The sequence below is a fragment of the Oncorhynchus tshawytscha genome, linkage group LG14, assembly GCF_018296145.1.
Source record: "Oncorhynchus tshawytscha isolate Ot180627B linkage group LG14, Otsh_v2.0, whole genome shotgun sequence".
Lineage (NCBI taxonomy): Eukaryota > Metazoa > Chordata > Actinopteri > Salmoniformes > Salmonidae > Oncorhynchus > Oncorhynchus tshawytscha.
The window spans coordinates 3,974,839-3,987,338 of NC_056442.1; the positions used below are offsets into that span (position 1 = coordinate 3,974,839).

At 44.7% G+C, this 12,500-nt stretch overlaps 1 protein-coding gene across 1 annotated transcript in view; it reads right to left on the reverse strand.

Moving 5' to 3' along the window:
• Nucleotides 1-10,074, reverse strand: part of LOC112239991 (solute carrier family 2, facilitated glucose transporter member 2-like) — a 13,282-nt gene extending 3,208 nt beyond the window's left edge. The window contains 8 exon segments of the mRNA XM_042296849.1: nucleotides 53-159; nucleotides 2,749-2,911; nucleotides 4,037-4,116; nucleotides 4,119-4,151; nucleotides 5,302-5,426; nucleotides 5,573-5,772; nucleotides 5,848-5,943; nucleotides 9,876-10,074. Of these exon segments, the coding sequence (XP_042152783.1) occupies nucleotides 53-159; nucleotides 2,749-2,911; nucleotides 4,037-4,116; nucleotides 4,119-4,151; nucleotides 5,302-5,426; nucleotides 5,573-5,772; nucleotides 5,848-5,943; nucleotides 9,876-9,890 (819 nt within the window). The 5' untranslated portion in view covers nucleotides 9,891-10,074.
• Nucleotides 10,075-12,500: the final 2,426 nt, after the last annotated feature.

The following is a 12,500-nucleotide window of genomic DNA, read 5'->3' on the forward strand; positions in this document are numbered from 1 at the left end:
CATTATGCATACAGGACCAGACCGACATGGATTAGACAGCTATAGAACGTACCAGGACTGCGATAGAGACTTGCGCCTCCTTCTCCACCTCCTCCTTCTCCCTCCTCATCTCCTCCAGGTCAGCTGATGGGTCATACTCTCCCTTCAGACGACGCAGACCTACAAACGCACACACACAGCAAGTGTGTATTTTGGACACACGTACTCATTCAAGGGTTATTATTTATTTATACTATTTTCTACATTGCAGAATAATAGCGAAGACATAAACCATGAAATAACAACCCATTCGAGTGGGTTGAGTCACTGATGTGATCTTCCTGTCTGGGTTGGCGCCCCCCCTTGGGTTGTGCCGTGGCGGAGATCTTTGTGGGCTATACTCGGCCTTGTCTCAGGATGGTAAGTTGGTGGTTGAAGATTTCCCTCTAGTGGTGTGGGGGCTGTGCTTTGGCAAAGTGGGTGGGGTTATATCCTGCCTGTTTGGCCCTGTCCGGGGGTATCATCGGATGGGGCCACAGTGTCTCCTGACCCCTCCTGTCTCAGCCTCCAGTATTTATGCTGCAGTAATTTGTGTCGGGGGGCTAGGGTGTCATTAGGTGTCCTGTGTGAATTTAAGTATGCTCTCTCTAATTCTCTCTTTCTTTCTCTCTTTCTTTCTCTCTCTCGGAGGACCTGAGCCCTAGGACCATGCCTCAGGACTACCTGGCATGATGACTCCTTGCTGTCCCCAGTCCACCTGGCCATGCTGCTGCTCCAGTTTAAACTGTTCTGCCTGCGGCTATGGAACCCTGACCTGTTCATCGGACGTACTACCTGTCCCAGACCTGCTGTTTTCAACTCTCTAGAGACAGCAGGAGAGGTAGAGATACTCTTAATGATCGGCTATGAAAAGCCAACTGACATTTACTCCTGAGGTGCTGACTTGTTACACCCTCGACAACTACTGTGATTATTATTATTTGACCATGCTGGTCATTTATGAACATTTGAACATCTTGGCCATGTTCTGTTATAATCTCCACCCGGCACAGCCAGAAGAGGACTGGCCACCCCTCATAGCCTGGTTCCTCTCTAGGTTTCTTCCTAGGTTTTGGCCTTTCTAGGGAGTTTTTCCTAGCCACCGCGCTTCTACACCTGCATTGCTTGCTGTTTGGGGTTTTAGGCTGGGTTTCTGTACAGCACTTTAAGATATCAGCTGATGTAAGAAGGGCTATATAAATACATTTGATTTGATAGGATTTTGATTTGATAGTAACCACAAAAGTTTTAAACAAATCTAAATAGATTTTAGATTTTAGATTCTTCAAAGAAGCCACCCTTTGCCTTGATGACAGCTTTGCACACTCTTGGTATTCTCTCAACTAGCTTCACCTGGAATGCTTTTCCAACAGTCTTTTCCAACAGGAGTTCCCACATATGCTGAGCACTTGTTGGATGCTTTTTCTTCACTCTGCGGTCCAACTCATCCCAAACCATCTCAATTGGATTGAGGTTGGGTGATTGTGGAGGCCAGGTCATCTGATGCATTACTCTCCTTCTTGGTCAGAAAGCCCTTACACAGCATGGAGGTGTGTTGAGTCATTGTCCTGTTTAAAAACAAATGATAGTCCCACTAAACGCAAACCAAATGGGATGGCATATCACTGCAGAATGCTGTGGTAGCCATGCTGGTTAAGTGTGCATTGAATTCTAAGTGTGCATTGAATTCACAGACAGCGTCACCAGCAACTCACCCCCACACCTCCTCCTCCATGCTTCACGGTCGGAACTACACATGCAGAGATCATCCGTTCACCTACTCTGCTTCTCACAAAGACACGGCAGTTGGAACCTAAACTCTCCAATTTGAACTCATCAGACCAAAGGACAGATTTCCACCGGTCTAATGTCCATTGCTCGTGTTTCTTGTCCCAAGCAAGTCTCTTCTTCTATTGGTGTCCTTTGGTAGTGGTTTCTATGCAGCAATTCGACCACGAAAGCCTGATTCACGATGTCTCCTCTGAACAGTTGATGTTGAGATGTGTCTGTTACTTGAACTCAGTAAGGCAGTTATTTGGGATGCAATTTCTGAGGCGGGTAACTCTAATGAACTTATCCTCTGCAGCAGAGGTAACTCTGGGTCTTCTTTTCCTATTGGTGTCCTTTAGTACTGGTTTCTTTGCAGGAATTTCGACTGCCCTTGAAGAAACTTTCAAAGTTCTTGAAGTTTTCCGTATTGACTGACCTTCATGTCTTAAAGTAATGATGGATTGTCGTTTGTCTTCGCTTATTTGAGCTGTTCTTGCCATAATATGGACTTCATAATTTACCAAATAGGGCTATCTTCTGTATACCACCCCTACTTTGTCACAACACAACTGATTGGCTCAAACGCACTAACAAGGAAAGAAATTCCACAAATGTACTTTTAACAAGGCACACTTGTTAATTGAAATGCATTCCAGGTGACGACCTCATGAAGCTGGTTGAGAGAATGCCAAGAGTGTGGAAAACTGTCATGAAGGCAAAGGGTGGCTACTTTGAAGAATCTCAAATATAAAATATATTTTGATTTGTTTAACCCTTTTTTGGTTACTACATGATTCCATATCTGCTATTTTATAGTTGTGATGTCTTTACTACTATTATACAATGTAGAAAATAGTACAAATAAAGAAAAAAATATATCCCATGAATGAGTAGGTGTGTCCAAACTTTTGACTGGTACTGTATTTTCTAAGAGAGATCTGAGATTTCTACAGTACATACTATTTTTGGCCTCCTCCACCATGCCTCTCTTGATGTAGAGGTATCTGGGACTTTCAGGACACAGTGGCAGCAGTAGAGACTGTAAAATAGCAGGAGCTCCAGACAGACCCAGCAGCAGCGGCCAGTAGTAGTCATTACCCAGGAGGAACTCTAGACCTAGCACCTGGGGGACAGGGGGACAAAGATGAGGGACATACACAGAGAGAGACAGGGGGACAGAGATTAGGGACGGACACAGAGAGAGACAAGAGGACAGAGATTAGGGACGGACACAGAGAGAGACAGGGGGACAGAGATGAGGGACAGACACAGGGAGACAGGTGGACAGAGATTAGGGACGGACGCAGATAGAGACAGGGGGACAGAGATTAGGGATGGACACAGAGAGAGACAGGGGGACAGAGATGAGGGACAGACACAGAGAGACAGGAGGACAGAGATTAGGGACAGACACAGAGAGAGACAGGGGGACAGAGATTAGGGACAAACACAGAGAGAGCCAGGTGGACAGAGATTAAAGACAGACACAGAGAGACAGGAGGATAGAGATTAGGGACGGACACAGAGAGAGACAGAGGGACAGAGATTAGGGACGGACACAGACAGTGACAGGGGGACAGAGATTAGAGGACAGACAGTGACAGGGGGTAGAGATTAGGGACTGACACAGAGAGAGACAGGGGACAGAGATTAGGGATGGACACAGATAGTGACAGGGGGATAGAGGATAAAGGACAGACAGTACCAGCGGGAAAGAGATTAGAGGACAGACAGTACCAGGGGGATAGAGATTAGAGGACAGACAGTACCAGGGGGATAGAGATTAGAGGACAGACAGTGACAGGGGGATAGAGATTAGAGGACAGACAGTACTGGGGGGATAGAGATTAGAGGACAGACAGTGACAGGGGGATAGAGATTAGAGGACAGACAGTACCAGGGGGATAGAGGATAAAGGACAGACAGTACCAGGAGGATAGAGATTAGAGGACAGACAGTACCAGCGGGATAGAGATTACAGGACAGACAGTGACACGGGGATAGAGATTAGAGGACAGACAGTACCAGGGGGATAGAGATTAGAGGACAGACAGTACCAGGGGGATAGGGATTAGAGGACAGACAGTACCAGGGGGATAGAGATTAGAGGACAGACAGTGCCAGGGGATAGTGTGTGTGTGTGTGTGTGTGTGTGTGTGTGTGTGTGTGTGTGTGTGTGTGTGTGTGTGTGTGTGTGTGTGTGTGTGTGTGTGTGTGTGTGTGTGTGTGTGTGTGTGTGTGTTTTTACCTGACTCAGTAGTATACCAGTAACAATAGCCAGCTGATGTAAGGTTCCTAGAGATCCTCTGTAGGCCATGGGAGCGATCTCCCTATATACATAGGAACTAACCCTGAGGACAGACCTGAGAGAGAGAGAGAGAGAGAGAGAGAGAGAGAGAGAGAGAGAGAGAGAGAGAGAGAGAGAGAGAGAGAGAGAGAGAGAGAGAGAGAGAGAGAGAGAGAAAGAGAGAGAGAGAGAGAGAAGGGAGAGAGAGAGAGAGAGAGAGAGAGAGAGAGAGAGAGAGAGAAGGGGAGAGAGAAGGGGAGAGAGAGACGTAAACGTAAAACACAAAAAATTGCATGCAGAGCAGAATTAGGCCGATACCCGCTAATTATCAAAATCCAGAGCCGTTAAATTCTACAACCACCTAAAAGGAAATGATTCCCAAACCTTCCATAACAAAGCCATCAACTACAGAGAGATGAACCTGGAGAAGAGTCCCATAAGCAAGCTGGTCCTGGGTCTCTGTTCACAAACACAAACACACCCCACAGAGCCCCAGGACAGCAGCACAATTAGACCCAACCAAATCATGAGAAAACAAAAAGATAATTACTTGACACATTGGAAAGAATTAACAAAAAAACAGAGCAAACTAGAATGCTATTTGGCCCTAAACAGAGAGCACACAGTGGCAGAATACCTGACCACTGTGACTGACCCAAAATGAAGGAAAGCTTTGACTATGTACAGACTCAGTGAACATCGCCTTGCTTTTGAGAAATGTTGCCTTAGGCAAACCTGGCTCTCAAGAGAAGACAGACTATGTGCGCACTGCCCACAAAATGAGGTGGAAACCTCAGAATTTGAAAACAAACCCAGTTTAGATAAACTCCCATATCTACTGGGTAAAGATTTGTGACCTGTTGCCACAAGAAAAGGGCAACCAGTGAAAAACAAACACTATTGTAAATACAACCCATATTTATGTTTATTTATTTTCCTTTTTGTACTTTAACTATTTGCACGTAATATGACATTTGAAATGTCTTTATTATTTTTTATTTTTTTTATGAGTGTGATGTTACTGTTCATTTTTATTGTTTATTTCACTTTTGTATACTATCTACCTCTACTTTTGTACCTACTTGTGTATGTTATCTATAAAGATCTTGAATTTAAATGTAATTGAGAGGGGGGCATCAGTACCAGCTTTGTTGGTGGACAGAGCTGGGCCAAATACTTCCTTCCTGATGTAGTCTAGTGTGTGACTTCATTTATGGATAACTCACCACAGTAGAATCCCATGACACATCGTCCAGCGATGACCATGACGTGAGGTTTCCACATCTTAGCCAACACCATCAGTAGACCTGCTATCACTGCTAACACATTCACCATCAACATGCCCTTCACCCTGCACAGACAGCATAGGCATTAGCTCAGTGGGCTAACACAGTCTTGGGGCATACAGACGACCCGAGTTCAAACCCAGTCAGTCACACAAGCGCGTTCAGTTTCGTCTTGAGACAGATAGAGGGAGGTTCGGATGCTCACACACACCTTCCTCTCAGGTCTCCAACGAAGCCCACCAGGAAGGACGACACCACGCCCCCGATGGAGAAGATCGACACAGACAGAGACCAATACATGACCACAGAGGGATGCACTTCCTGCTTCTCTGTCCCTGTACCGTTCTCTGATAGGAGGAGAGGCTCCTCAGGGAGCACCCCCAGGGACCGCCCATAATGCTGCTCTATCACCTAGGAAACAAAGTAAAGGTTTGTAATAGTACTTTCTGTTTACTCATGACTAAAATAAACAGTGTGTGCGTGTACCTTCTGTGGCGCATTGATGACTCCCAGGCTGTATCCGTACTGTAGAGAACCCAAGACTGCTGAAAACACTGCTAGGGTTAGAGTGCCGGTCAGCTGCTGTAGGACACACAGATGTGAAAAGGTGCCTGTAATGAGCTGACCTAGTGGGCAGGGAACCAGTTCAATTCACCATGCAGTCCCACCTGCTGTAAAATACTGCTTATAACAGAGCAACAAAACATCTTCACATTACTCAGTGTTACTGTTTCCTGATTCAACTAATCAAGGGCTTGATATTTACTTGACTTGTTGAATTAGGTGTGTGACACATGCTGTTAATAAAAATATATGGACATTTCTGCTCTGTCCAAAATTACAACCGACTGATTGCAGCATTACTGCAAAAATGGAGGTGGAAAGGTAGGCAACTTGTTTGTTGGCCCTGCATTAAAGACCAAAATTGTCAACAAAAAAGTCAGAAGTCAAAAGTTTACATATATACATACATACACTTAGGTTGGAATCATTAAAACTCATTTTTCTACCACTCCACAAATTTCTTGTTAACAAACTATAGTTTTGGCAAGTCGGTTAGGACATCTACTTTGTGTATGACACAAGTCATTTTTCTAACAATTGTTTTGCAGACAGATTATTTCACTTATAATTCACTGTATCATAATTACAGTGGGTCAGAAGTTTACATGAAGTAAGTTCCAGAAAATGATGTCATGGCTTTATAAACTTCTGATAGGCTAATTGACATCATTTGAGTCCGTTGGAGGTGTACCTGTGGATGTATTTCAAGGCCTACCTTCAAACTCACTGCCTCTTTGCTTGACATCATGGGAAAATCAAAAGAAATCAGCCAAGAACCAAAAGTAAATTGCAGACCTCCACAAGTCTGGTTCATCCTTGGGAGGAATTTCCAAATGCCTGAAAGTACCACGTTTATCTGTACAAACAATAGTACGCAACTATAAACACCATGGGACCATGCAGGCGTCATACCGCTGAGGAAGGAGACACGTTCTGTCTCCTAGAGATGAACGCACTTTGGTGCGAAAAGTGCAAATCAATCCCAGAACAACAGCAAATTGTGAAGATGCTGGAGGAAACAGGTACAAAAGTATCTATATCCACAGTAAAACGAGTCCTAGATCGACATAACCTGAAAGTCCGCTCAGGTTTGCAACTGCACATGGGGACAAAGATCGTACTTTTTGAACAAATATCCTCTGATCTGATGAAACAAAATGGCCATAATGACCAACGTTATGTTTGGAGGGAAAAGGGGGTGGCTTGCAAGCCAAAGAACACCATCCCAACTGTGAAGCACGGGGGAGGCAGCATCATGTTGTGGGGGTGCTTTGCTGCAGGAGGGACTGGTGCACTTCACAAAATAAATGTCATCATGAGGAATGAAAATGATGTGGCTATATTGAAGCAACATCTCAAGACATCAGTCAGGAAGTTAAAGCTTGGTTGCAAATGGGTCTTCCAAATGGACAATGACCCCAAGCATACTTCCAAAGTTGTGGAAAAATGGCTTAAGGACAACAAAGTCAAGTTAATGGAGTGGCCATCACAAAGCCTGGACCTCAATCCTATAGAACATTTCTGGGCAGAACTGAAAAAGCGTGTGCGAGCAAGGAGACCAACAAACAAGACTCAGTTACACCAGCTCTGTCAGGAGGAATGGGCCAAAATTCACCCAACTTATTGTGGGAAGCTTGTGGAAGGCTACCTGAAACGTTTGTTCCAAGTTAAACTATTTAAAGGCAATGCTACCAAATACTAAGTGAGTGTATGTAAACGTCTGACCCACTAGGAATGTGATGAAAGAAATAAAAGCCGAAATAAATCATTCTCTCTACTATCATTCTGACATGTCACATTCTTAAAATAAAGTGGTGATCCTTACTGACCTAAGACAGGGCCGTTTTACTAGGATTAAATGTCAGGGATTGTGAAAAACTGAGTTTAAATGTGTTTGGCTAAGGTGTACGTAAACATTCGACTTCAACTGCACGCCAGTTTTACTTGAGGACCTAAATGTTGGCCGTGGCGCCATACAGGTTGGAAAATAGTTGGATGGTAACGATTCCATGGCACATGGTCTATGAACAGAGACAAAAACATTCAGTTTCTCCATGTCAATGATTATAGTACATTCTTGCAGCCAGTAGAATGTTATATACAGCTCTGCTGAATCACTTGTTCTTGTACTGCCCATATGTAGCTTGTTTTTGGTCGCAGGTTCAGGAATGGCTAAACAATTGCAACGTTTACTTGGAGCCAACTCTGCAGATAGCACTGCTGGGTGATTTGATAAGTCATAGCCAAATCGGCCAATAATATAATAATACTCTAAGCGGAGGTGTTTATCTTTCATTTGCAATCTGTAGAAACTACGAGAACAGAAAGGTTCAGAGCTTTTTATGAAACATCACACAGTGGAAAATCTACGGCAGCTAGAAATCCAAACGGGATGGTCTTCAGAGATAGAGGGGAGGGGTTGAGGTTACGGGAGCTAGAAATCCAAACGGGATGGTCTTCAGAGATAGAGGGGAGGGGTTGAGGTTACGGCAGCTAGAAATCCAAACGGGATGGTCTTCAGAGATAGAGGGGAGGGGTTGAGGTTACGGGAGCTAGAAATCCAAACGGGATGGTCTTCAGAGATAGAGGGGAGGGGTTGAGGTTACGGCAGCTAGAAATCCAAACGGGATGGTCTTCAGAGATAGAGGGGAGGGGTTGAGGTTACGGCAGCTAGAAATCCAAACGGGATGGTCTTCAGAGATAGAGGGGAGGGGTTGAGGTTACGGCAGCTAGAAATCCAAACGGGATGGTCTTCAGAGATAGAGGGGAGGGGTTGAGGTTACGGCAGCTAGAAATCCAAACGGGATGGTCTTCAGAGATAGAGGGGAGGGGTTGAGGTTACGGCAGCTAGAAACTCCAAAAGGGATGGTCTTCAGAGATAGATTGTCTGGGAGGGTGTAGGTTGGAAGCAGCTAGAAATCCAAACGGGATGGTCTTCAGAGATAGAGGGGAGGGGTTGAGGTTACGGCAGCTGAAGGACTGAAAAGAAACGATAACTCATGTAGAATATATTGTCTGTGAAATGTATGTAGTATGGAAGTAGAAGTAGAAGCCTAAGTGTTGTTGTTCATTAGTTATTAGGGGAGGGGTGGAAGGGTTAGGGGGAAAAATAAAGAAGGGAAATATATTTAAAAAATATATATATATTTAAAATAATCTATATTTACAAAAAAAATATGTGTGGGATTGGAAATGATGCAGACAATTACACTGATGGAAGCTACAATCTGTCTGTAATATTAAAGCTGCTTTGCCCCCTAACAAAGTGATAAAGGTGTGTCAATGATGGAAGCTACAATCTGTCTGTAATATTAAAGCTGCTCTGCCCCCTAACAAAGTGATAAAGGTGTGTCAATGATGGAAGCTACAATCTGTCTGTAATATTAAAGCTGCTCTGCCCCCTAACAAAGTGATAAAGGTGTGTCAATGATGGAAGCTACAATCTGTCTGTAATATTAAAGTTGCTCTGCCCCCTAACAAAGTGATAAAGGTGTGTCAATGATGGAAGCTACAATCTGTCTGTAATATTAAAGCTGCTCTGCCCCCTAACAAAGTGATAAAGGTGTGTCAATGATGGAATAAAACACAGACTGCTTGCTGCTGTTCCTGTTTCCAGATGGGTTTCTGTCAGAACTAAAAAACAGATGAATCACTGATCGAACCAGCTCTCTCATGCCATCAACAAATGAACTGTCAAATCAATGGTACTCTCCCTCGGATTAATCATGACACACACACACACACACACACACACACACTCCTGTCCCTGTGTGTAGCTACAGACCATCGGTCAGTCAGTATTGAACAGTAGGAACTTTTACTACATTATGAGACGAACAGCTTGGCTTTCAACGTCTGTTTAGTAAATGGATTAGATACCTCAAAACGAGTGTGTGTGTGTGTGAGAGAGAGAGCTCGAGTGTGTAAAAGTGTACAGAGAGAGATCGTACCTTTCCCGACTCCATGACAGGTTCAGAGTCTCGACACCAGCTCCAACAACATGAACTGATCACACACACACTTCCAGGGTAATCATCAATCGCTGGGATCACGCTGTGTCCACGCACTCATCTCGACATACACACAGCACTGGACAGAAAGACACACCGGAGCAGAGCACCTCTCTATCTATACACCTTACTGGTGGCTGTTCATCATTCATGTCATCATTACCATCACACATGGTGCCTAACACACTTCACCTCCTGTCTTAAGTTGTGTTTGTCACCCTGTTTTCATGGTGGTTCAACTCTGTGATAGTGATTAGTGAAGACACACACAGTGTCTGGGCTGGTATCCACTGTTCACACACACCCTGGTCATCCTGAGCTCAGCAGGCTCTAAATGAGGGGGGAGGTGTAACACACACAGACACACACAGGGAGGGACAGTATTAGGTAGAGTTAATGATATACCTTCTACAGGGACAAAGTCTGAGGGTCAGTGGCCTCAGCTGATAACCCCTCACTGCAACCCCTACACACACACACAGAATCTAAACAAAAATAAGTTTAAAAAAAAAAAACAGAATAATGTTCTAGTATCATTTATTTTTCTGTTTTACAAAACATAGAAACCAAAACATTAGTGATGAGTTGGTCGCTCAGAAACAAAGAGGTCTATAGAGTTTTTATTTTAAAGACAGAGTCCAACAGTAGTGATCAGCAGTCTGTTCACCAGATTGAGAGAGTGATACACCCATCACCTCTCTCACACACACACACAAACACACACACACACACACACACACACAAGTTCAATCAGCACAGCTCTTTATTGCTAACATTCTAAAAAGCAACCTGCCTCCATAACAGTAATTTTAATGTAATGACCATGAGCAGTCTGGAAGTTTAATTCCCAGACAAAAGTGTCACCCCCTACACTTGTTTGTAATTTGAGGGAGTGGGTCTCGGCGAATGTAATGTTTTTTGGATGAATGTGTTTGTAGTCACTAAATATACATCCATGACCCACTCACACACACACCTTACCGAACTGTTGCATTCTGGGTAACGGAGTTCTACAGCATTTGATTAAGGACAACAGCTTCAGATGTTCTCGTCTTTTGTTTTCAGAAATGCTAATGTCTTTCATAAAAGCTCTTAAACATGGTTATTTTTTAAATAAATTAAGTTGTTTAAGATGAACTGATCATGTTCAATCTAAGGACATAAGATGCTATCAAAGTGTTAAAATAAAATGGTAAACCAACAGAAAAGAGTGAACAAAACAACGGTAGATAAATCAGTTTGCTTCATCATGTTAGGCACTGTACAAACAGGAAGGAGTCATAATCAGACCAGACCAATCAGGAGGGAGACAGCTTCACACAATAATTCTTTACACACAGAGACAGATAAGACAGACAGACACAGAGTGGTTCATTCTCAGACAATTCTCAAATGATTCTCAGTTGAATCAGGTTTTACTCTGGCATTTCAGCATAACATAAAACACACAAACTGAACGGCAGAAACTAGCAGTGTGCTGTGCAAGTTATCAAGCTCCTCACATTACAATTCAAAAGTCATTTTAAAGTACCTAAATAAACAAGAAACAAAAGTTGAAAAATGTGTTATTTAAAAGACAGAATGAAAGCATATTTCTAGTAAACAGCAGAATGTTGTTATTCTTGTTTTGTTTGAACAGTTAATCTGATGCAGCACCTTGAGAATGGAAAGACTTCAGAGTGGACAGAGGGACAGGAGGAGAAGAGGAGGGAGACAGAGGGACAGGAGGAGAAGAGGAGGGAGACAGAGGGACAGGAGGAGAAGAGGAGGGAGACAGAGGGACAGGAGGAGAAGAGGAGGGAGACAGAGGGACAGGAGGAGAAGAGGAGGGAGACAGAGGGACAGGAGGAGAAGAGGAGGGAGACAGAGGGACAGGAGGAGAAGAGGAGGGAGACAGAGGGACAGGAGGAGAAGAGGAGGGAGACAGAGGGACAGGAGGAGAAGAGGAGGGAGACAGAGGGACAGGAGGAGAAGAGGAGGGAGACAGAGGGACAGGAGGAGAAGAGGAGGGAGATAGAGGGACAGGAGGAGAAGAGGAGGGAGACAGAGGGACAGGAGGAGAAGAGGAGGGAGACAGAGGGACAGGAGGAGAAGAGGAGGGAGACAGAGGGACAGGAGGGAGAAGAGGAGGGAGACAGAGGGACAGGAGGAGAAGAGGAGGGAGACAGAGGGACAGGAGGAGAAGAGGGAGGGAGACAGAGGGACAGGAGGGAGAAGAGGAGGGAGACAGAGGGACAGGAGGAGAAGAGGAGGGAGACAGAGGGACAGGAGGAGAAGAGGAGGGAGACAGAGGGACAGGAGGAGAAGAGGAGGGAGACAGAGGGACAGGAGGAGAAGAGGAGGGAGACAGAGGGACAGGAGGAGAAGAGGAGGGAGACAGAGGGACAGGAGGAGAGAAGAGGAGGGAGACAGAGGGACAGGAGGAGAAGAGGAGGGAGACAGAGGGACAGGAGGAGAGAGGAGGGGAGACAGAGGGACAGGAGGAGAAGAGGAGGGAGACAGAGGGACAGGAGGAGAAGAGGAGGGAGACAGAGGGACAGGAGGAGAAGAGGAGGGAGACAGAGG